This window comes from Cetorhinus maximus, unplaced genomic scaffold (assembly GCF_964194155.1).
Source record: "Cetorhinus maximus unplaced genomic scaffold, sCetMax3.hap1.1 HAP1_SCAFFOLD_455, whole genome shotgun sequence".
Lineage (NCBI taxonomy): Eukaryota > Metazoa > Chordata > Chondrichthyes > Lamniformes > Cetorhinidae > Cetorhinus > Cetorhinus maximus.
The window spans coordinates 305,416-329,561 of record NW_027596399.1 but is presented as its reverse complement, the minus strand read 5'-3'; the positions used below and the strand labels follow the sequence as shown (position 1 = coordinate 329,561).

General features: G+C 51.0%; 1 protein-coding gene across 4 annotated transcripts; it reads right to left on the bottom strand.

The window, feature by feature from the left end:
• Window positions 1-377: 377 nt before the first annotated feature.
• LOC144673728 (UDP-glucuronosyltransferase 1A1-like) lies at window positions 378-22,868 on the bottom strand. 4 transcript variants are annotated; one of them, XM_078535429.1, is made up of 5 exons: window positions 21,929-22,868; window positions 21,641-21,772; window positions 19,694-19,781; window positions 18,468-18,687; window positions 378-513 (listed from the first exon to the last, which is right to left on the bottom strand). In XM_078535429.1, the coding sequence occupies exons 1-5, from the start codon at window positions 22,760-22,762 to the stop codon at window positions 444-446; spliced, it is 1,344 nt and encodes a 447-aa protein (XP_078391555.1). In that variant the 5' UTR covers window positions 22,763-22,868; the 3' UTR covers window positions 378-443. The 4 variants fall into 4 exon arrangements, with proteins under 4 accessions (XP_078391555.1, XP_078391556.1, XP_078391557.1 ...); XM_078535430.1 differs by lacking the exon at window positions 378-513 and adding an exon at window positions 530-826; XM_078535428.1 differs by lacking the exon at window positions 378-513 and adding an exon at window positions 13,967-16,502.
• Between the last annotated feature and the right edge of the window lie 1,278 nt (window positions 22,869-24,146).

The following is a 24,146-nucleotide window of genomic DNA, read 5'->3' as shown; positions in this document are numbered from 1 at the left end:
AAATTCACTCACCAAAATGGCCAATTATTTACCTTCGTCACCGTTAGACCCAGAATAAAAGAGACTTTAACCAGGCTCATTTCAACTCAGAATGATTGATTTATTAGAAAACAAGCCTCTTTTTAACAAGTTGCAAGAACTGATTAACACACTATTGTAATCTGGAAGAATAACTATCTATCCCTTCTTAAAAATTCCTCAGTTAACACAGACAGACAGACACACACACACACACACACACAGACAAACAAAGGGCACAAAAGTAGTCTCTGCAGGGATGGGCAGTTAGAAAAAAATTTATCAGAACAGGATAAAGTTCACAGCGTTCGATGCAGTTGATCTCATGAGAAGATGGGTCGCTGGTCCCAGTAGATGCCTGGAGGTTCTCACCAATGGGGCGTCGGCATGGAGGAATATATAGAGATGGATCAATTCTTTATATCTCAGCTTTGCAGGTTTCCAAATGCGGACAAGTTACACTCTGATGAGGATTCTCTGGCTACAGGTTGATAACTACACACAGAATTACAGGCAGGGAGAGAGAGTCAGTATAGGGTAGACTTCCTTCTCAGCTTATTCCCCAAGAAAGAACCGAGATCTAAACAGCACATTCAAAAGCTTAGAGCTTGCCTCTGTCATGTGGTTTCCAGTAAGTCACTAGCCTTTGCCTTTTTTCAGTTTTATTTTCCCCAACAATTGAAGCAATTGCAGTTCAAAACAAACAAACAAACAAACACCTCTCCCCCCACTCAAGTACGATGCTGCTCAGGTGATTTCTTGGAAAAGGCATTGTTGCTCCCAGGCCAAAGGTGAACTTATGACTTTCCTGTAAAATAAAAATCAAGCGTCCAAATAATGCATTGCTTTCCAATCTTTGAAAGAAAAACCCAATTTGTGAAGACATGGGTCAGAATCTTTCTCTCGTCAGGGGTGGGGGAGGGGGGCGCGTGCCCGGCCCGAATGAGCGTAAAATGACGCGCGATGATGTCGGGCGAGCATCCCCGATGTCATCGCGCACTCGCACGGTATTTTGGTCAGCGGGCGGGCATGGGAGTCAGCAGCGCCCTCGCTAACAATTAAAAAGGCCCATTAAGGCCATTAAAGCAAGAACTGAGTACAATTTTTCGCTGCCCGTCCAACCTTTCGGTTGGCGAGGGGAGGAAAAGGCCAAAGCGGCCTTTGGATTTATTTTGCGAAACCTCATCCACGGGCGGGATGAGGTTTCCATCAGTCATTAAAAAAAAATAAAACATTTTCAAACTAATTTCTAACACGTCCCTGCTCATGTGGCAGAGTCACAAGTGGGGACATGTTTTAGGACATTTTAAAAGTCTTTATTGTTAATTTGCAGAAGTCTCCAGTGGAGTTTTCCCCGCGTGCACCCGAGCGCATGCGTGAAGTTCCCTGTTCGCCCTCCTACCCCCACGCGGGCAGCGCTTAATTGGCCCGCCAGAGTGAAATCGTGGCCGTAGCCTGATTGCGGGCGGCGGTCAGCTTCCGGAACATTCCCGCCCACCCCTGCCGAGCCCGTCTGACGAGGGCAAAATCCTCGTTTGTTGGTTTTCCCAATGCTTGACGGTCAATAGTACGGCCAACAACGGTGGGGGCAAAGGAAATCTGAGGTGCATGAGGAGGCAGTATTGGACCGATACAATGATCTCGGGGGGTTGTAGGGGAGAAGGATGTTTCAGAGAAAGGGTGGGGGGGGGATCAAAAAGGCACAGAGGCAAGGTTGAGAATTCGAAATGCCAATACAGGTCAAGCGAGGGAGGAATGGCACAACTTGTTAGGGCATGGGGAGCAGATCGGGATCAGCTCAGGTTTAGAAGATGGGAGACCAGCCTGGAGAGCCATGGGTTAATGGAGGCAGGAAGCAACAGGACCCTGGTTAAAATGTAACAGTAGGTGGTTCTTAACAGTAGATAGTGCCCACGGGACCAGATATCCCCGCCCAAAGTCAATGGGCCTTCTGCTAGTCCGCCAAATTTTCCATCCCACCCACGGCAATTCCCATGATGTTTGGGGCAGGAAAATCCCACCCATGGCCCCAAACATAACCTTGGCATTCATTCCGATGGCCTCTCAGAATTAAACATATTAACGTGGTAATTAATGGTTCCAGGCATCCTCTCAGTCAAAACACCCACCATTCAATGCTGGCTCATTCTGAGAGTTAGAATGGAGGAACAAGTGAAAGGACATTCGGACCCTGTCCCACCATTCAGTTAGATCTGCATCTTAACTCTATCTACGCACCTCAGTTCCATATCCCTTAATACCCATGCCTAACAAAAATCCATCAAATTTCCATTTTGGATTGACACCTCGGCCTCAATAGCTTTTTGGGGGAGAGAGTTCCAGACTTTCACTCCCTATGTGTGAAGAAGTGATTCCTGACATCACCCTTGAACTCTAAATTTGAAGTTCAGCCCCCTGGTTCCTGACTCCCTCCCACCAGAGGAGAGAGTTGCTCTCCATCGACCCCATCAAATCGTTTAATTACCTTAAACACCTCAACCAGGTCGTCCCTTAGTCTTCCACACTCACGGGAAGGCAAGCCTTGTCTATACAGCCAGTCCTCATAATTGAATCCTTTAGCCCAGGTACCAATCTGTGCTGGGCCCTATATCCTATATAAGGATTATTAAGATCCTTATAATTAATATTTCAGGTCAGCAGCAAGACCACAAAAGCTGAGGGGCGGCCTGTGAATCCAGCTATATACTGCCACCCACTGTAAAAATGGATAATATACACAGAAAAAACTGCCAAGAGAAACTGGTAAAACACCATATTGTCCTCAAATCTTTTCAGCAAACTATTCCCCCAAGAACTGGCCTCATGTTACTTCGAGAAAATACAGAGTGAGCAGATGGTAGCCTGCTTCTGTGGAACTGTCCCCCGGTGAGAGTCAGTGACTGTGGAAATGTGCGCCAGTGAGAGTCAGTGACTGTGGAACTGTCCCCCGGTGAGAGTCAGTGACTGTGGAACTGTCCCCCAGTGAGAGTCAGTGATTGTGGAACCCGTACCCCAGTGAGAGTCAGTGACTGTGGAACCCGTACCCCAGTGAGAGTCAGTGACTGTGGAACTGTCCCCCAGTGAGAGTCAGTGATTGTGGAACCCGTACCCCAGTGAGAGTCAGTGACTGTGGAACCCGTACCCCAGTGAGAGTCAGTGACTGTGGAACTGTCCCCCAGTGAGAGTCAGTGATTGTGGAACCCGTACCCCAGTGAGAGTTAGTGACTGTGGAACCCGTACCCCAGTGAGAGTCAGTGACTGTGGAACTGTCTCCCAGTGAGAGTCAGTGTCTGTGGAACCCGTACCCCAGTGAGAGTCAGTGACTGTGGAACTGTCCCCCAGTGAGAGTCAGTGACTGTGGAACTGTCTCCCAGTGAGAGTCAGTGATTGTGGAACTGTCCCCCAGTGAGAGTCAGTGACTGTGGAACCCGTACCCCAGTGAGAGTCAGTGACTGTGGAACTGTCCCCCAGTGAGAGTCAGTGACTGTGGAACTGTCCCCCAGTGAGAGTCAGTGATTGTGGAACCCGTACCCCAGTGAGAGTCAGTGACTGTGGAACCCGTACCCCAGTGAGAGTCAGTGACTGTGGAACTGTCTCCCAGTGAGAGTCAGTGTCTGTGGAACCCGTACCCCAGTGAGAGTCAGTGACTGTGGAACTGTCCCCCAGTGAGAGTCAGTGACTGTGGAACTGTCCCCCAGTGAGAGTCAGTGACTGTGGAACCCGTACCCCAGTGAGAGTCAGTGACTGTGGAACGAAAGCCAAAGGCTAGGATTTTACTGGGCCCTGCTTGGCAGGGTGGGAGGTGTTGGGTGGGTAAAATCACCCAGAGAGGGATCAGGTCGATGTCCCAACATGCTCTCGCTGTTGGGGAATGTTACTGACAATGGGACCGGTTGCTGAGAGGCTGCCCGCTCCAAGGAGACAGGCCGTTGATTTGCATAACTAAAGGCCCATTCAGGAGGAAAACCCTCCCATTTGGTCAGGCCCCCCAGACTATTGGAGGCGGCCTCCCAGCTGCAGCCCGGGGTGGACCCACAGGCCATGGATGGGGGCATGGGTCAGTTTGGCAGGTACCCATGGTCCCAACGACCTCCCTGCAGGGCTTTACCCTCCGACCCTTGGCACTGTGAATTGTTTTTCTCCTTCCGCTCCCTCTCAGAGACTCCAGCTCTCATGGTGCGATGCCCAGAACTGAATGCAGTTACTCCAGATGGGGTCTGGTGAAGGCACCCCACAATTAAACAAAACTCCCAACCAATTCCATTCCCGCCCCTTGGGATAAAATTCAACGTTCCATCCGCCTACTCAATTCTGTTTTTGAATCTGACCACTAGTGATTTCTGTACTTGGAGCCAGGAATCTCTCTGTTCCTCCACTTTCCCTAGCATCTTGCCATCTAGGAAGGGGAGATAGTGATGTAGTGGTGTTGTCGCTGGACTGGTGATCCAGAGGCCCAGGCTAATGATCTGGGGCCAAGGGGCAGAACATGAACAGTTTTAAAACTTAGAAATAAAGATTCATAAAATGGTTATAAAGCATGTTCCCCTCGTGCGACTCTTGTCACATGAGCAGGGCCAGGTTAGAAATGAAATTTTAAAAAAGTTTTATTTTATTTTTGTTTGATTTTGGAAACCTCATCCCGCCCTTGGATGAGGTTTCCCAAAAAAAAAGTGCAAAGGCCGCTTGGCCTCTCCACCCACCCGCCGACCATAAGGTTAGACGGGCAGTGAAAAATTTAAGTTAATTGACACTTTAATGGCCTTAACAGGCCTTTATAACTGCCAATTCCCGTGCGCGCACCTCCCCCCCCCGCCCCGACCGAACCATCACGCGACTGTGCGTTGACGTCGGGACGCTCGCCTGATGTCATCGCGCATCATCTCACGCTCGAGCGGGTCGGGCTCACCTTTTGTCCTCACCTTACAGCTATACTTTGCAGCTCAAGTGGCTAAATACGAATAAAACACATTTCCAGATCTCCCTTGACAATGGTCTAGCTTGGCATCAACCCTACCAGATCCTGAGTGTCAGCCATGGCTCAGTGGGTAGCTTTCTCGCCTCCAGGAAGTCACGAGTTCAAGTCTCACTCTAGAGACCTGAGCATAAAATCTAGGATGAGGCCCTAGCTGAGTGCTGCAGGAGGGCTGCACTGCCTGAGGTGCCACCTCTTCGGATGAGGCATCAATAACTGAGGCCCCACTTGCCTCTCTCAGGAGGATGTAAAAGATCCCATGGCACTATTTTTGAAGAAGAGCAGGGAGGTTCTCCCTGGTGTCCTGACCAGTATTTACCCCTCAATCAACATTGCAGATTCTCTGCTCAGTGTCACATTGCTGTTTGCGGGATCTTGCTGTGCGCAAATTATCTGCCATGATTCCTCCAACAATGACAGCACTTAAGTACTTCATTGTCTCTGATGTGCTTTGGGGTATCCTGAGGTGATGAAAGGTGCTATATGAATTTTCTTAAACCTTATTACCACTATAGAAACATGGCCCACCTGGTCTAGGCCAGTGTTTACGCTCCACACTTGACCCCTCCCACTCTACCTCTCCCCAAGCTGCCTCGTCCTTCCATATTCCCTCCTTCCTCACCCACGAGTGCTATTGCGACTTCACTGATCCAAGTGAGTGGTGAGTGCTCCATCGCAGACCTGACCTGAGCCTTGGAGATGGTGGAGAGGCTTTGTGGGCCATGATCCAAACCCCTTCTTGGCTACACAGTTACCCAGCAGCCTTTGCCCTGCCATTGAAGCCACAAGGTTGATAATGGCTGGTCCAGTTGACCATTGCAATTAACAGTGAACAACCCGAACCTGACATTATGAGAGAGCAAAGGTCAGTGGAAGAAGCAGCTGAGGATGATTAAGCCAAGGACACTTTCCCATCAAACTCCTGCAGTTGATATCCATTGGCTGAAATGCTTGTTTGGGATAACAGCCATGGCCATGTTCCTTTGTGTCAGATATGCCTCCAATCATTGGAGGATAACCCTTTGACCACCCCACCCCAACCCCTACATTGATCACAATTTTCCAATATGAAATATAACCTTAAAGTTGAGGACTGCTACTCTCACCTCTCCTCTGGTATTCAGTTCTCTCGTCAGCCTGGAGCACAGTTATGTTGAGGTCTGAGTGAAACTGGCTCTAACTGAGCAACAACGAGAGGGTTATTGGTAAGTAGATGTTGTTTGGTCAGCTAGTTGCTGACTACTTCCACCAGAGCCTCAAGTCACAGCAAGCCCTATCCCTTTTATCACCCCTGTGGTCGCTGACTTACATTGGCACCCAGACACTATCGTGATTTTAAAACTCTCATGCTTGTTTTCAAATCCCTCCATGGCCTTGCCCCTCCCTATCTCTGTAACCTCCTCCAGCCACTCAACCCTCCGAGATATCTGCAGTCCTCTAACTCTAGCCTCTTGTACATCCCCAATTTTAACTGCTCCACCATGAGCGGCCACATCTTCAGTTGCCTTGGCCCCAAGCCTCAACCCTCCCTGCACATCTCTACCTCTCTACCTCGCTTTCCTCCTTTAAGACACTCCTTAAAGCCTACCTCTTTCAACCAGCTCTTGGTCACCTGACCTAATATCTCTTGGTGTGGCTCAGGGTCAGACTTGGGGTGGAATTGTCCCAGATTTGCCCTAAGTGTGGCAGTAGCCTCGATGGCGGGTTTTCATGTTGTATCGTCCCAATCCCGCCACGTTATGTTTGCATTCCCGGGAAACACGCCATTTCCATGGCGGGCGGGATCTCATTCGCCTACCAAGGCATCACCTCGCTGCTTCATCACGCCGGGCGCCATGTTTAAAGTCCAGTCGTACGCACACATCTCAGTGTTTCCAGCCCACCACTGCTGCAGGGAAGATGTCCACGAAAGGCAAAAAGACTGCAGACCCCAGGTTTAATGACACGTCAATGGAACGCCTTTTGGTTGCCGTGGAGGCCCGCCGTGATGTCATCTACTCCCACACCGCCGTGGGAGACGGTGGCAGCAGTGGTCAGTGCCAATGCCCTTCAGAAGAGGACAGCCACCCAGTGCCGCTACAGGATGAATGGTCCCATCCATTCCGCCAGGTTAACTCAATCTTCTCATCACTCTCAACTCACAAACCCATCACACACCCACAGGGATCTCACACCTCAAGGGACAACACCACTCACTCTCACACACACCCTCACATCTCCATCAGGCTCATATCCTCTCGAGCTCACATCCTCATCCCGTCCATGTCTCCGCTCACCACACAAACATTCCAGGCAGTGCCATGTATCCTACTCACAGTCTCTCTGCCTGTTTTCATGCAGGAGTAACTGGCTCAAATCAGCAGGGAGAGGTTCCAGACCGGGGGGTGGAGTAGCCCACATTAGACCCCTCACTCACTTTGAGGAGTGGCCATTGTGCTGACTGGGGAGGATGTGGACCCTGCCTGTGGTGATGGTGAGGTCAGTGGTGAACACCCACGTGAGGATCCTGCACCGCATCATCCCTCTCTCAACGCAACTGTGAGCTCTCTCTCTCCTGCTTTTGACTCTGCTGCCATGCACTAGTTATCTCTACTTTGGTTCACAAGGAGCTCTGCCAAGCGACCAACACCCTCAGCCAGCCAGTCCCTCAGCTCCATCCAGGTCCTCACCTCCAGCCAAGAGGACTCCTCCTCCAGTGAAGAGCTGGAAATAAGCAGCCTGGGAGACCTGTCACCACAGAGGGAGGAGACAGGGCATGAGTGATTCTGGAGGGAAAAGTGTGTGTGTGGCAGGGTCTTTCGGAGCCTTGTGCAAGCACGCTCACAGGCACACCGATCCTTCACGTTTCACACTCATCTCACTGTCCCGAGCATTTTCAATGCTGCCTGCTGGGGTTCTCCTTCAGTTGTCCATCTGAGCTGATCCACATCTCCGCCCACCCACTGCTCACACCCCCATGCAGCACCTGATCTCGCCCACCACAACTCTCGGTTCACATTCGATTTGAACAATATGGTGCTAATTCGGTTTTACTTTCGCTCCACCATCCTTTCCCCTCCCCCAGTCACCCATTTCCTCTCCCCCATCACAGTTGCCCCCCTGGCATCACCTTCCACCTCCCCTCCGTGACCTACCAGCCACAACCCTTTTCCTTCGGGAATGTCCAGGTGAATGCGCACATTCCCTTCCTTCCCGAAAATCACCCCCTGCAATCCACACTCACCTCCCCGACCTCCTCCTTCCCACCCCCAGGGACCGTGTCTGCCTTCGGGTCCCCACTAACCACCCTCACCATCCCTTCTGTCACTACCATTGAACCCTCACCCTCCCACCTCACTCTGCCCTGGGTCATTCTTACCCTTTCCTCATACCACACCCACCCTCAGTTCACTCCCCAGGGGGCAGACATGGACCCATCAGACGCCTCTCGTGCAAGTTGACCTGCACATCTCGCCCTCCGCACCCTTTCCCCCCTCTGTACCCAATCGCGCCCCCCACCCCAACTCCACACCCCCTACCCCCCGGAACCCCGTCCCCGGTCCAGACCCCTTCCCGCGCAGAACCTCTACCCCCCCAAATCCTCCCACTCCCGGACTCCCCCTCCCGTTTAGTCCCTCCTTCCGCCTGACCACTTCCTCCACCCTTACCTCTTCAGCCCCTTTAGTCCCTCCCCTTTCCTGACTCCTTCCTCCAGGCTTACACCTTCCCCCAAACTCGATTCTTCCTCCAGCCTTACTCCTACCCCCTTCCTGACTACTTCCTCCACTCTTACTTCTCCTCTCCTCACCCCTTCCTCTCCTGGACACCCTCACACCCTCCCCCCTTCGCACCCCTTCTTCCCTCAGACACGCTCTCCTTTCCTCACTCCTTCCTCCCCCGGACACGCTCTCCTTTCCTCACCCCTTCCTCCCCCGGACACGCTCTCCTTTCCTCACCCCTTCCTCCCCCGGACACGCTCTCCTTTCCTCACCCCTTCCTCCCCCGGACACGCTCTCCTTTCCTCACTCCTTCCTCCCCCGGACACGCTCTCCTTTCCTCACCCCTTCCTCCCCCGGACACGCTCTCCTTTCCTCACCCCTTCCTCCCCCGGACACGCTCTCCTTTCCTCACCCCTTCTTCCCCCCGGACACGCTCTCCTTTCCTCACCCCTTCCTCCCCCGGACACGCTCTCCTTTCCTCACCCCTTCCTCCCCCGGACACGCTCTCCTTTCCTCACCCCTTCCACCCCCGGACACGCTCTCCTTTCCTCACCCCTTCCTCCCCCCGGACACGCTCTCCTTTCCTCACCCCTTCTTTCCCCCCGGACACGCTCTCCTTTCCTCACCCCTTCCTCCCCCGGACACGCTCTCCTTTCCTCACCCCTTCCTCCCCCGGACACGCTCTCCTTTCCTCACCCCTTCTTTCCCCCCGGACACGCTCTCCTTTCCTCACCCCTTCCTCCCCCGGACACGCTCTCCTTTCCTCACCCCTTCCTCCCCCGGACACGCTCTCCTTTCCTCACCCCTTCTTCCCCCGGACACGCTCTCCTTTCCTCACCCCTTCCTCCCCCCGGACACGCTCTCCTTTCCTCACCCCTTCCTCCCCCGGACACGCTCTCCTTTCCTCACCCCTTCCTCCCCCGGACACGCTCTCCTTTCCTCACTCCTTCCTCCCCTGGACACGCTCTCCTTTCCTCACCCCTTCCACCCCCGGACACGCTCTCCTCTCCTCACCCCTTCCTCCCCCGGACACGCTCTCCTTTCCTCACCCCTTCCTCCCCCGGACACGCTCTCCTTTCCTCACCCCTTCTTCCCCCGGACACGCTCTCCTTTCCTCACTCCTTCCTCCCCCGGACACGCTCTCCTTTCCTCACCCCTTCCACCCCCGGACACGCTCTCCTTTCCTCACCCCTTCTTCCCCCGGACACGCTCTCCTTTCCTCACCCCTTCCTCCCCCGGACACGCTCTCCTTTCCTCACCCCTTCTTCCCCCGGACACGCTCTCCTTTCCTCACTCCTTCCTCCCCCGGACACGCTCTCCTTTCCTCACCCCTTCCACCCCCGGACACGCTCTCCTTTCCTCACCCCTTCTTCCCCCGGACACGCTCTCCTTTCCTCACCCCTTCCTCCCCCGGACACGCTCTCCTTTCCTCACCCCTTCTTCCCCCGGACACGCTCTCCTCTCCTCACCCCTTCCTCCCCCGGACACGCTCTCCTTTCCTCACCCCTTCTTCCCCCGGACACGCTCTCCTTTCCTCACCCCTTCTTCCCCCGGACACGCTCTCCTTTCCTCACCCCTTCCTCCCCCGGACACGCTCTCCTTTCCTCACCCCTTCCTCCCCCGGACACGCTCTCTTTTCCTCACCCCTTCTTCCCCCGGACACGCTCTCTTTTCCTCACCCCTTCTTCCCCCGGACACGCTCTCTTTTCCTCACCCCTTCCTCCCCCGGATACGCTCTCTTTTCCTCACCCCTTCTTCCCCCCCGGACACGCTCTCCTTTCCTCACCCCTTCCTCCCCCGGACACGCTCTCCTTTCCGCACCCCTTCTTCCCCTGGACATGCTCTCCTTTCCGCACCCCTTCCACCCCCTTACTCCTCCCGGACACCCTCTCCCCTCTGAGCCCCTTCCTCCCCCAGAAACCCTCGCCTCTCTGAACTCCTTCCTCCCCCCGGACACCCTCTCCTCTTCGCTCTCCTTCCCCTGCATTTTCCACCCCTCCTTCACCTACCTCCCCAGTTGTGGTCTTCTACGCTGTTACCCCCTCCTCCCTGTTCTCCCTCCCCCACCCTGACCTAACCTTTGTCTCCTGACACCTTCATTCCCCAGCTCTCATCCTCCCCCCCATCCCAACCTCACCTGCCCCGGTACCCCTTCCTCTCCCAGCCGATCCTTGACCTTCCTCTCCCTCCCCCTTGACCATCATGCGTTGTGAGCATCAATGGTGACTTTCCAACTTCCGTGTGGAGCCACATCCCATGAGAACCCACCCAGCATGCCATGGACATTCCCCCAATGTGCCATTGCTGTTGGCCTCCAGCATCTTCTGCTCCTCCGATGTCCGCGGTGTGAGCAAGGCCCTGGCGGTAAGTCCCGACTTCTGCACGTCACAGTTGTCAAGGCGTGTTCTGCACTGGCGTGTTTTCCCGCCAACGTGGGTGGACAATCCAGCGGGGGTGGGGGGGGGGAAACGATTCCGGCGGGCTGGCCTAATAATGATATGCTGATGTATTACGATGAGGTTCCCGACGTCGGATGGTGGAGAACACGGCGGGCTGAGCGGACGATCTGGAACTGGTCTCACGCCGTCGTGAAACCGATCGCGCCATACTGTCCGCTGGCGCCACCGAACACGCCCGACGCCGGCAGGCACGGAAAATCCCGGCCTTGGTTTCATAACGTTCCTATCAAGCGCCTTGGGATGTTTCTATCATGGTGAAGGGGCTATCTAAACGTGAGTTGTCATTCACTCGCATTGGGAGGAGGATCATAGAGCAGCCATTGGCTTGTTCGTCTTCCCTTTGGGGAAAAGTGGGATGGCGTTGGGAGGAGAGGCAGGCCGATTATCAGCCTGTTGAGCTATGTCACGATGGATCCTTCCATGACCGACAAGCCCTGTGGTGCGACTTGGACCAGGGCTTCTGGCTTCGAGATGAGGGCACTACACCCGAGCTACAAGATCTCCTCGGCGATCAACTGGGGTTAGATTTATCTTGTTTCATCACGTACAGGACGTACCTGAGCAACCCTCAAGCTGAAGACAGAGCCATAGCACCTGCTGGAGCGGAATGGGATTGTGGCTGCTCCGCTCAGGAATCAATCTGTTCGCCATCACTACACAATTTTTTCCACTGGAATGTCGTTTTTATTTGTGGCCCAGATGAATACAAAATATTTATCAAATAACAAACACATTTGTTTTTAAAACATTTCCCCTTAAAATTAAGAACGTTAAGTTTACCTCTATGATAGTCCATATTTTTACACCGTTGTATTTGTTCCACGGGCCTAACTCTATTTGAGCTACCTCGCTTTGTTCATTTGTTCACGGGATGTGGGTGTCGCTGGCCGGGCCAGCATTTATTGCCCATCCCTAATTGCCCCTTGAGAAGGTGGTGGGTGAGCTGCCTTCTTGAACCGCTGCAGTCCCTGTGGTGTAGGTACACCCACAGTGCTGTTAGGGAGGGAGTTCCAGGACTTTGACCCAGCGACAGTGAAGGAACGGCGATATATTTCCAAGTCAGGATGGTGTGTGGCTTGGAGGGAATTTGCAGGCTGTGGTGTTCCCAAGTGTCTGCTGCCCTTGTCCTACTGGTTGGAAGAGGTTACAGGTTTGGAAGTTGCTGTCGAAGGGGCCTTGGTGAGTTGCTGCAGTGCATCTTGTAGATGGTACACACTGCTGCCACTGTGCATCGGTGGTGGAGGGAGTGAATATTTAAGGTGGTGGATGCGGTGCCATTCAAGTGGCTGTTTTGTCCTGGATGATGTTGAGTTTCTTGAGTGTGGTTGGAGCTGCACTCATCCAGGCAAGTGGGGAGTATCCCACCACACTCCTGACTTGTGCCTTGTAGATGGTGGACAGGCTTTAGGGAGTCAGGAGGTGAGTTACTCACCACAGGATTCCCAGCCTCTGACCTGCTCTTGTAGCCATTGTATTTATATGGCTATTCCAGTTCAGTTTGTGGTCAATGGTAACCCCCAGGATGTTGACAGTGGGGGATTCAGCGATGATAAAGCCATTGAACATCAAGGGAAGATGGTTAGATTCTCTTTTGTTAAAAATGGTCATTGCCTGGCACTTGTGTGGCGCAAATGTTACTTGCCACTTGTCAGCCCAAGCCTGGATATTGTCCAGGTCTGGCTGCATTTGGACATGGACTGCTTCAGTATCTGAGGAGTCGTGAATGGTGCTGAACATTGTGCAATCATCAGCGAACATCCCCACTTCTGACCTTATGATGGAAGGAAGGTCATTGATGAAGCAGCTGAATATGGTTGGTCCGGGGCCACTACCCTGAGGAACTCCTGCAGTGATGCCCTGCGACTGAGATGATTGACCTCCAACAACCACAACCATCTCCCTGTGCTCGGTATGACTCTAACCAGCGGAGAGTTTTCCCCCTGATTCCCATTGACTCCAGCTTTGCTAGGGCTCCTTGATGCCACACGCAGTCAATTGCCTTGATGTCAAGGGCAGTCACTCTCACCTCACCTCTTGAATTCAGTTCTTTGTCCATGTTTGAAACAAGGCTGTAATGAGGTTAGGGGCTGAGTGGCCCTGGCTGAACCCAAACTGAGCATCAGTGAGCAGGCTGTTTCTGAATAAGTGCTGCTTGATTGCACTGTCAATGACCCCATCCCCGGATATCTCCCAGAGAGGCCAACTCATGGCTTTCCATCACTTTGCTGATGATCAAGATGATCACCTGAAGGGGTGGTAACTGGACAGGTTGAATTTATCCTGCTTTTCGTGAGAGGCCAGAGGTTGGGCTTGCTGTCCAATTAAAGCGCTGGGTGGTTTCACGAAGCTGGAGAACCAATCAGAGGCCTTCTAGCTTGAAGGCAGGGGAAGGATGAAATGAAGGGTAAGTAAGAGAGAGGTGCACTTCAAAAAAGGAGGTGCCTGCTCTCCAACAGTTTCAAATGTGAAATTAAAAATAGCCTTGGCAGCCAGGCCATGGCTGGGGAGAGGGTACCCCTTGACAGGGTGGTCTCCTGTGCCTCCAGGCAGGGAGGAAGGTCACCTGGGTCTACCTGGAGTGCAGCCCCCACCCCCAGGAGGCTGCCTCCAGGCAGCTAAACGGTCACCCACCGCCTCTCAGAAGCTGGATGCAGGCTGGAAAATCCCAGCTGACCTCCTTCAATTGGCACCAAATGGCTGTCCAACCGGCTTAATCGGCTACCCACCACAAGCAGGCAGGGAGCCCTGCCGCACTCCACCCCCCACCTCTGCACCCTCCCCCCCCCCAACCCACCACCCCCCCACTACCATAATGCCTCTGGGAAAATGGCCCAGGGATCGATCGACACAAGGAACCAGTATGTAGGCTGGCGGCAATATATTTAAGCCCCACCTCCGGTGAGGGCTTGAAATTCAGTCCGTGGGTTTTTGAGTATTGCTGAAAAAAAGAGACATGCTGTCAAAGTTTTTCATGTTGGACTCATCAGGACAGATTCGCAAAAATACCAAATCCCTTTGAGAATGAGTACTCTTGCGAATCTGTCCTGATGAGTGCAAGATGAAAAGCTTTGACAGCATGTCTCTTTCTTCAGCGATACTCAAGTTCTGTTCTGCCGAGTGACTACCTGTGGCTTTTATTTCCCCATCGCACTCTTTTGGCCTTGAGTTCAAATTCAGCCTCAGGCTCACACACCTTTAACCCTTGCTCATTTATCCAGTCCTGTTCAAACATGGACCAATACAAGGGACAGGTGAGCAAATAAAGATATTGTGATTCCTTGTGTGATTTGCATAGAGATGAAGAAATCTGCACGGAACCAATTCTCACGAAAGTCAAAACATATCAAGAATTTGAGAATGAGAATGTGCCCAACTTGCTAATTCACAAAGATGGGTAAAACAAACTGAAAATGGGAGAAAAATGAACAGCAACTCACCTTTCAATTGGGCACTTTAGAGGCTTCCACGTTCAATGTGGAGTTCAACAATTTCTGAGTGTCATCTCTGCCCCCAGTTTGTTCCCCCCCCACCTTTCTTTGCAGGTTTTGTTTTGCTCTCATTTTTCTCCCATTTTCACTTTTGGACGGCACCTGTTTATCATTCTGCCATTCGCACCACCTCTAGACGCATCCTCTGTGTCTTTATTAGTCCCGACCCCATTCCCTGCCCCATCAAGTCCTTTGTCAGTTAATCTCTCCTGTCTTCCAACCTATCACAAACTTTCTTTTTGCACTTTGTCCCCATCTTCCAACCTTCCAGTTGCTCAAAACCTATTATGTCGCCACCTTTTCCTGGTTCCGATGAAAGATCGCAGAGCGGAAAGGTTAACTCTCTTCTTCTCTCCACAGACGTCGCCTTAACCTGCCGGGTGTCTCCAGAATTTTCTGCTTTTGTATTGAAAGTAAAGATTCTTGCTGGTTAGACTGAGTTACGGGGCATGAATTTTCAGGTCCCATTGACTCTAGGAATGGTGGCGGGGGAGGGGGGTGGTCCGGGGGGTGGGTGGGGGGCCTGGAAAATACAAGGCTGGCCAGAACATCGACATCCCCACCCCCTTTCTGACCTGAGGTGTGTTTGGGGCCTGGAGTGAGGGGGTGGTTGCTCAAACCCACGAGGCCTCCAGCTTCCTGGTGCAACGGGGGGGAACGTTTACTGACTGGAGATTGGCACTCTGCGGCCTACCCTAGTGCCCGTGCTCCAGGTAGGCCTACAGGCCCCTCTCTGCCAGCCTGGGTGCGGGTGCAGCCAAAGGCTGGCATGTTTCCAGCATCACAACAGTGGCTACAATACCTGAGAAGTATTTATTTGGCTGTGAAGCACTTGAGGTGCCTGGTGGTCAGGGAAAGCGCTATATAAATGCAAGCCCTTCTTTTATTTTCTTTTTGTAGAGGCCACAGTGATGGCCTGGATGCTCTTTGTAGTTTTTTTTTTAATTTAAAGCACCCTCTCGGTTACTCGCCCTGTACTGTAGCCTACTGCTCCTCTCAAACTGGGAAGGCCTCTCATTGGCCCTCCAGCTTCGAGACCGCATCCGCCACCTTTAATTGGACGGGGAACCTGTCTCCATGCAAATTAAGGGTCAAAATTCCGATGAGTGACTGTTTCCCTAAGAGGGCGGATTGGGGACCCGGAAACAGTCCCGACTCCTGTTTCAGCAGAGGTGAAAATTTAGCCCCAGTGACCACCCAAGTCGCATTGAATGAATTATTTTTAATAATCACAGTGTTGACCCGCATTCCTATTTCAGCGTTTGCAAGGCCCCTTGTAAAGTACAAAGCGACGAGTATTGACAATGATTAAAAATGGTTCAATCTGTCACTCATTCCATTCGTCCTCCTGATATGTAGGTTAAAGTTGAAATCAGAAACTCTCATGCAGATCATTCGAAATCCAACACACCTGTATGGCACTCAGAACAAAGAGAACCTGAATGCAAGTGATGTCGATTACCCATTCCCGCAACTAACATTCGAGGTCTGAGGTTAATAAGCAGTGTTCGCTCTGCTTGGTCTCAGTTACCCTTTCAGCAGTTGCAGAGACGTTTCTAGGAAGGATTTACGCCCGCTCTAATCTGGTTTTCTCTTCATCCGATACCTCGCTCCGCATAAACATCGCTTACAGCAATAGGAGCAACACTTAGCCATTGACCACACAGAGGCCACCACAGAGATAAGAAACACACCGATGACATCCAGGCTGTGGTACTGGATCCAGTTGAGGTCGTGAGCTGCTGGGTGCAAATGCTCTGCCCCCTTGTGCTCCATCACAAATTCCACCCAGTAGACAGAGAGGTCCATGGGATGGACAGGACGACTCTTGTGCAGTGAAGACAGCTTCATCATGGTTTCTTTGTATCTAAGGTAGGAAAAGGAAGTCAAAATTTGTTTTAAATGGATGGGAACGCGGCGAGACGATGATGAATAGGCCATTGTTAGAAGAATAATACGGAAAAATTGTAGTGACTTGCCCTTCTGCCTAAAAAGCTGAAAAATTGGATCCCCTCATGAAGGAATCTAAGGGGCATAGTTTCTGAATGTGGGGTTGCCCACTTAAGGTGAAGATGAGGAGGAATTTCTTCTCTCAGAGTGTCGTTAATCCTGGAATTCTCTGTGTCGGAGAGCATGCGACACTGAATATATCCGAAGCTGAGGTAGATAGTTTTTTGGGCTGTAGAGGACTCAAGGGCTCCTAGGAACAGGAACCGTGGAGTCGAGGCCAAGATCAGATCAGCCATGATCTTATTGAATGGTGGAGCAGGCTCGAGGGGCTGAAGGGCCAACTCCTGCTCCTAGCTCTTATGTCCTCATTTACAATGATGCCGAGATACTGAGAGACAATTAATTGAACATTAAAGAGCATCACTGCCTATCAGAATCAGATATCTACCAGGGAACCAGGTTTATAGACAAACACAAATTGGATTCTGGTTTGGAACCTCAGAAAGTCAACTCTTGGACCATTCAAACCCAGGATAGGTGGGAAAGGGAACCGGTGCCTAATTTTTAACACATATATTTCTTCATAGAAATGGATAAGGAAGTGTGCTGTTAACTTTCATTTGGGTTTCATGCGATGATATCCGATTTACGTCATTGCATAGAGACAGCCTCCATTAAATTCAGAGCAGCTATTGTCAATCTGTTTGATTCCACAGGTCTAGTTTCTCTTTCAGTCAAATCAGTGACTCCAGCTTTGCAGAGCTCATTTTATATATCAGCTGTGGCTCAATGGGTAGCCGCCATCGCCATAGACCAGCTGACCAGGTCATCGTTACAGAGCTGTTGTGGGAGCTCGCTGTGCGTAAGTTGGCTCTTGCATTTCCTACATTACAGCAGTAACTGAACTTCAAAAGTACATCATTAGCTGTCAAGTGATTTGGGACATTGAGGTTATAAAAAAACCCTACCCAAATGCAAGTCAGGCTGTTTATCCGACACATTCAGTACTGGATTAGCAGAAAGTTCCATCCACTAAATATTGGGAAGATTGAAATCATTGTCTTTGGTCCCCATTCCGAGCTCCCTTTCCCCAGCTACCTCGGCCATCCCTCTCCTTGTAAACTTCCTGAGGCTAAACCAAACTGATTGCAACCTTGGTGTTGTATTTGACCCCGAGATAAGCTATTGACCACATATCTGCATCATCGCTAAGACCCCCCTATTTCAACCCCCCACCCCCCTCCATCAACTCCACCCATGCCACAGATCAACACGTGTTGTAACCCTCATCCATGCCTTTGCTACATCTGGACGTGAATATGCTCTCCCTGGCTAGTTTCGCACCTTGCACACTCCATAAACTTGATCTTGTCCAAAACTCTACAGCCTGCACCCTTGCTTGCACCAAACCCCTTTCCCCTTTCCCCACTGTGCTCGCCGACTGCTCCCAGTCAAGCAACATCTTAAACATTCACCGCTCCCTATCTCTGTTATCTCCCCAGGCCCCACAGCCTTCCGAGATCTCTGCGCTCCTCTCATTCGGGTCTCTTGTGCACCCCTGATTTTAATCGCTCTACCATTGGTGGCCGTGCCTTCAGTTGCCAAAGCTCCGAGCTCTGGAACTCCCTCCCTAAACCTTCTCCCCTTCTCCACCTCTCCTTCCTCCTTTGAAGACACGCCTTAAAACCAATGTCTCTTTGACCAAGCTTTTGGGTCATGTGACCTAATATCTCCTCATGTGCCTCGGTGTCATCCTTTGCTTTGATCGAGCTCCCGTGAAGCACCTTGGGAGGTTTCACCATGTCAAAGGGGCTACATAAACACAATGTGTTGTTACTGTCGGAGTATTTAAGGTAAGGGTGGAATCATCAGTTTTACTGACCTGGTATCATTGATAACTGTGTTTAATGCGTTGACTAGATCATGCGAGCTCATGCGTTCTATATCCAGCCCAATTCCAGCACCACGATCCACCATGTGGTCTACGTTATAACCTTGATCGCCAAACAAGGGTATCATGACAGATGGTACACCATTGCAAATGGCCTCATAGATCCCATTGGTCCCTCCGTGGGTGATGAAGGCTCGTGTTTTGGGATGTCCTGGTTGGCATGAGAGTTGGGACAAAAATTACCAAGGTTCTTTGAAAGCGTTCAACAACTGGTAAAACCCTCAGCAGGAAGGAGCTGGGCAGTGAGAAAAATTAGGCAATTTGACCAGCGTTTTCAAGGTTTACAAGAGACCAGGCTGCCTAAAGCCAGCAACTTCATGAGCTTATGTCCCCAGTCGGCAGCTGCACGCGCTCGATGAAGACGCTAGGTCACCTGAACCCTTGCAGCTAGGACAGGTGGGCATCATTTCAAAGAATATAGTCCATGTACCCCATCACTCACAGGTGAACGCTGGACTGGGGTAGAGTGTAGCCACAGCGTGAGAGGCTCTGAATTCTGAACCATCTTTAGAAGTCGGATTTGAGGTTAAAACCATCTCTTTAAGCTGATGGCTCGGCTGACGTTCTAAATCAGAATTCCCATTCTAGAGGCTTGTGCACCGAATCTGGGTTCACTCTGTCAGAAGTGCCATCTTTCAGACGAGACATTAAAACCAAGGTCCTTTCTGCCCTCTCAGGTGGATAGAGGTGATCCCAGGGCACTGGTTCTGAGGGGAGGTCTCGCCGGTGTCCCGCACGCTATTTATGCCTCAATCAACATCACCTATTTGGTCATTGGCACGTCGTTGTTTGTGGGATCTTGCTGTGCGCCTCCTGGCTGCCAAATTTCCAACATGACCACAATGACCAGGCTTCACAGATACTTCACCTGAGGTGAAGCAAGGCGCTTTGGGACGTCCAGAGGGTTGTGAAAGGCGTGATATATAAATGCCTCAAACTCTAAATTGGTAAGCATGCGCAAGCTCCAATGTCAACCCACTTGTGCCAATGCCCAAATCATTGTACATCAATGGAAAACAAGGAAAATCCCAGTGCTAGTTCCTGAGGCAGTCCAAGGCTCCCATTCACCAGTCGGAAAGCCGTTAATTAAACCAAGCTTACCATCAATTAGTCAGCCAAATTTACTAAGCCCAGATAATGATATGTTGGTATCTTACCCAGTAAGTCATTCTGTGGTAGCCATTCCATTAGTTTTGTATTTGGTGCTAGTGTAGTAGGAAACTCTCCAGTATATCTCCACAGAACCTTCCAGAAGAGAGATAACAGTGCCGAGTTACCAGGAGAGGACAGGAAATGGTGAGGCAATAAGAGAGAAGGGGTAAATTTGAAAAGTAACATAATGGAGTCATTATGGCACAGAAGGAGGCCATTTGGCCCATTGACTCCACACCAGCTCCCCCTGGGCCAATCCAGTCAGCCCCATTCCCCCCGCTCTATCCCCCTGGCCCTGCAAGTTTATTTCCCTCAAGTCCTCATCCGATTTCCTTTTGAAATCATCGATCGCCTCTGCTTCCACCACCCTCGTGGGCAGCGAGTTCCAGGTTATTACCACTGGCTGTGTAAAAATGTTCTTCCTCGCATACCCCCCTGCATCCCTCGCCCAAAACCTTAAACCCTGTAACCGCCCCCCACCGCCCACCCCCCCCACCAAGTCTGTGCACCAACAGCCAATGGGAACAGCTTTTCCTTGCCTACCTTATCTAAACCTGTCCTAATTTTGTCCCCCTCTATCAAATCTCCCCTCAACCTCCTTTGCTCCAGGGAGAACAACCCCAGCTTCTCCATCCTGACCTTGCAACTAAAATCCTTCCAACCTTGAACCATAACTTTCAAAAGGGAATTGGATGAATTCTTGAAGTGGAAATTTGCGGGGCTATGGGGAAAGATCAAGGGGGCAGGACTCCAACAGCAACACCTTCCAGGACAAAGCAGCCCACTTGATCAGCACCACCCCATCCAGCCCCTTCAACACTCACTCCCTCCGCCAATAATAAATGCTGGCTTAGCCAGTGACACTCACATCCATGAAAGATTTTTAAAAAAGGATTAATTGGAGCTGGCATAGGTGTGAAGGCTGAATGGCCTCCTTCAAAACTGTGATTTTAAAGTTTTTACCCAAAAATCTGTTTCCCTGAATTGGATTAGAATTTTTATTTTTAATAAATTCATGGGATTCAGGAGTCGTTGGCTGGGCCCAGCATTTATTGCCCATCCCTAATTGCCCTTGAGAAGGTGGTGGTGAGCTGCCCTCTTGAACCACTGCGGTCCCTGTGGTGTAGGTACACCCACAGTGCTGTTAGGGAGGGAGTTCCAGGATTTTGACCCAGTGACAGTGAAGGTACGGCCGATATGTTTCCAAGTCAGGATGGTGAGTGACTTGGAGGGGAACTTCCAGGTGTTGGTGTTCCCAGGTGTCTGCTGCCCTTTGCCCTTCTAGATGGTAGTGGTCGTGGGTTTGGAAGGTGCTGTTGAAGGAGCCTTGGTGAGTTGCTGCAGTGCATCTTGTCGATGGTACACGCACTGCTGCCACTGTGTGTCGGTGGCGGAGGGAGTGAATGTTTAAGGTGGTGGATGGGTTGGCAGGACGTTGAGGAGGACTCCCTGGGTCTTCTTCAAAATAATACCATGGGATATTTTACATCTGCAGTACTGGTTTAATATTCCAACTGGAAAGCAGCATCTGCGATAGTGCAGCACTCCCTCGGCACTGCACCATGAGTGTCTGTCCAGCATTTGTGCTCAGGTCACTTCCTTGAGTCTTGAGCCATGACCTTCAGACTGAAAATTGGGCAGTTTAGTGAGATTTTAAAGTATGTTTAGAATTTGTCCTGAAAATACATTTCTTCCCCTCTTTAAATCATTTTTAATATTGCTGAAAAAGTCAAAGCTTTTTGCCTCGCTCTCCTCAGGACACTGGCAAGAATGCCAATATAAGGAGAAAACAACAATTTGCACTGTATGTGAAGAGAGTGCTGATTGGTCGGCAAGTGGCATTGCCATGGATAATGCACCAGTGATGGTGACTGACGGTTAACTGCCAAGCATTGTTTGAAATTTAAATTTTTTAAAATTCGTACACAGCTTCAGTTTTTCCACTCACTCACCTTCTGAGGAATCTGCCCCAAAGCACTTGCAATACGATTAGATAGCTCAGGAGGCATTTCCGACACCATCGACCCAAGGGTAAAGACCACGACACCGTGCTCCCCGGAGCTGTTCATAAATTCTTCGAGTTCCTGCGGGACACAAAATGGAGCTTTTGTTCAAAGTGCGGGTTACGCAGCTGAAATGCTTTCTTACCAGCTCCCGCAATCAATCAAAATGCAATTGGGAGCTGAAAAATACCAGGCAAGCTTTTAACGTCACATCTGTTTGTTCAGTCTTGTCCATACCTGCGGTAAGGGTTTCCTGTCCTTGCAGTTAATGCCTCCAACTAGCACCATATTTGGCATCAGGGGTCTCGGGTACTCGAGCGTGAAGTCATACCTCAGCAGCCAGATGGAAGTTTGACTCAGCAGCTGGACCAGTGTCACTTCCCTCTGAAGGAACCTCTGGGCCAGCTCTTCAAAAGGCGAATATATGAACCAGCACAACAGCGGCTCCAGTAAGCTGAGCAACGCGTTCCTCGTCCGTTGCAGGAAGGTCATCCGATCGGTGTTCCCAGAGAAAACCCTTGGCACGTAGGAGAGCGGCCGGGGGCATTGCGTGGCTAAATTATCCAAGCCGCAAGGCAGCCCCCCCAGCAGGTTGACTGTGGGCAGCGAGAGGTTCTCCGCAATAATAGTGCCACAGGGGACTAAAGGGTCAGTCAGTAAAGCGTCATACTTCTCTTCAGCCAGCTCCTTCATGAGCTCTGTGTTGTACAGCAGGCTCTCACATGTGGTTAAGAGGAACTGCCGAAGACGGCTTGCCTTTTGGAAGCCAGTACTGATCCTTTCGAACACAGTCATGTTGGCGAGGATGCTTGGCTTCAGGCTCTCCATGTCCCCCCTGCCGTAAGGCACCGGGAACACCTTGGTTGTGTAGTGAGGGGACGGGCCCATTTTCATGTTGACCTCAGGCACGACAACCACCACGTTGTGGCCCCTTCGGCCAAGTTCGTCCATCAGAGCTTTCAGGTTTAGCCAGTGGCTCCAGTCCACGGGCACCACGAGGAGGTGCCCACCTTGGGTCACTCCCCACAGGGACGCGAAGAGAAGCAACAGCCTGTGAGGGGTGGAAGCCATTTCACAAACTCAAACAGCCTCGGTCACTGCACGGAGTCAGGGCTTGTTTGAAGTGCAACTGAAACTGGATTCAACTAACTGCCAAGTGAGGCAAAGTGCACAGAGCTGCCAGGGAGCCGTTTGCATATGCTGCTGCAGTATCAGTTTTTAACTATTAACGCACAATTCAATTTAATTCCCAGAACTGCAAAAAAAGCAATGTAGGATTTCTGGGCGTATTTTCTTCAAAGCAAGGGGCCCGTCGTTATCTTACACAAAACATTCGCGTTTGCTTTGCAAGATGAAGATTGAGGGAAACAATAGCGGCCTCACCACCAGGATCAAGCTGAAGGACTAATGATTAATGAAGGCGCCCCCTCAGGAACTTGTGATCAGGTTCAAAGCTTAATAGTGTTATGTCATAAAAACAATAAAGCTAAAAGCTACTGCGGATGCTGGAAATCCAAAACAAAAACAGAATTACCTGGAAAAACTCAGCAGGTCTGGCAGCATCGGCGGAGAAGAAATCAGTTAACGTTTCGAGTCTTCGTGACCCTTCGGCAGAACTGAGTATAGTTAGGAGAGAGGTGAAATATAAGCTGGTCTAAGGTGGGGGGGCGCGGGGGGGAGAGAGAAGTTGAGGGTGTGGTGATTGTGGAAAGCAATGAAGGTGAGCAGGGCAGAAGAGACAGGCGGTCATACCTGGGGAGTTTCAGAAGTGGTGATGCCCTCTAGGAGCTTGTCCAAATTAACATTGGAATGACTGTAATATTCACTGATTGTGTTGAAGCACCTCAGAGTGCAACATGATCTGTGTCGATAACTCCAATCCCATTGCACTGTCTGACTGTCTGTAATGGCCATGTTGAAATGACTGTAACATTCACGGAGTGTGTTGAAGTACCTCGAGATCCATGCGTAAAAGTTGAATCTGATTGCACTTTTTGTGATGGCCATTTAGAAATGTTTTGTAATGTTCTCTCAGGTATTTTATGAACAAAGTATGTTTCTCCAAAGAAAAAACTATGTTGGTTGAGGCTTTTTTAAATTACACTTCAAAAATCAAAAGACTGACACCAGTCACATGATTTTCTCACTGTTTCAGGGAAATGCATTACCGCCCTCACTGTTCCGATTGCGGTCAATCTCACCGCCTCTATCCGACTCCAGGCTGGGCCGATTAAAAGCAAACTTCCCGAAATATTTACCATCTGCCGCTGGAAGAGCAACAGGCCCCCTCGCTGCGGCTTTGCTAATAATAAATTTGCATAATTTTATTCATCATGCGAAAGGAGCAGCTGATTAGATTTGGACGGGGGGACTTTGTTGTAGGAATAGTCTGCCTTCCACTGCCGAGCCTAGCAGTAGCCTGAGGGGTGGGCGCGGGGGCCAAGATATTCGGGAT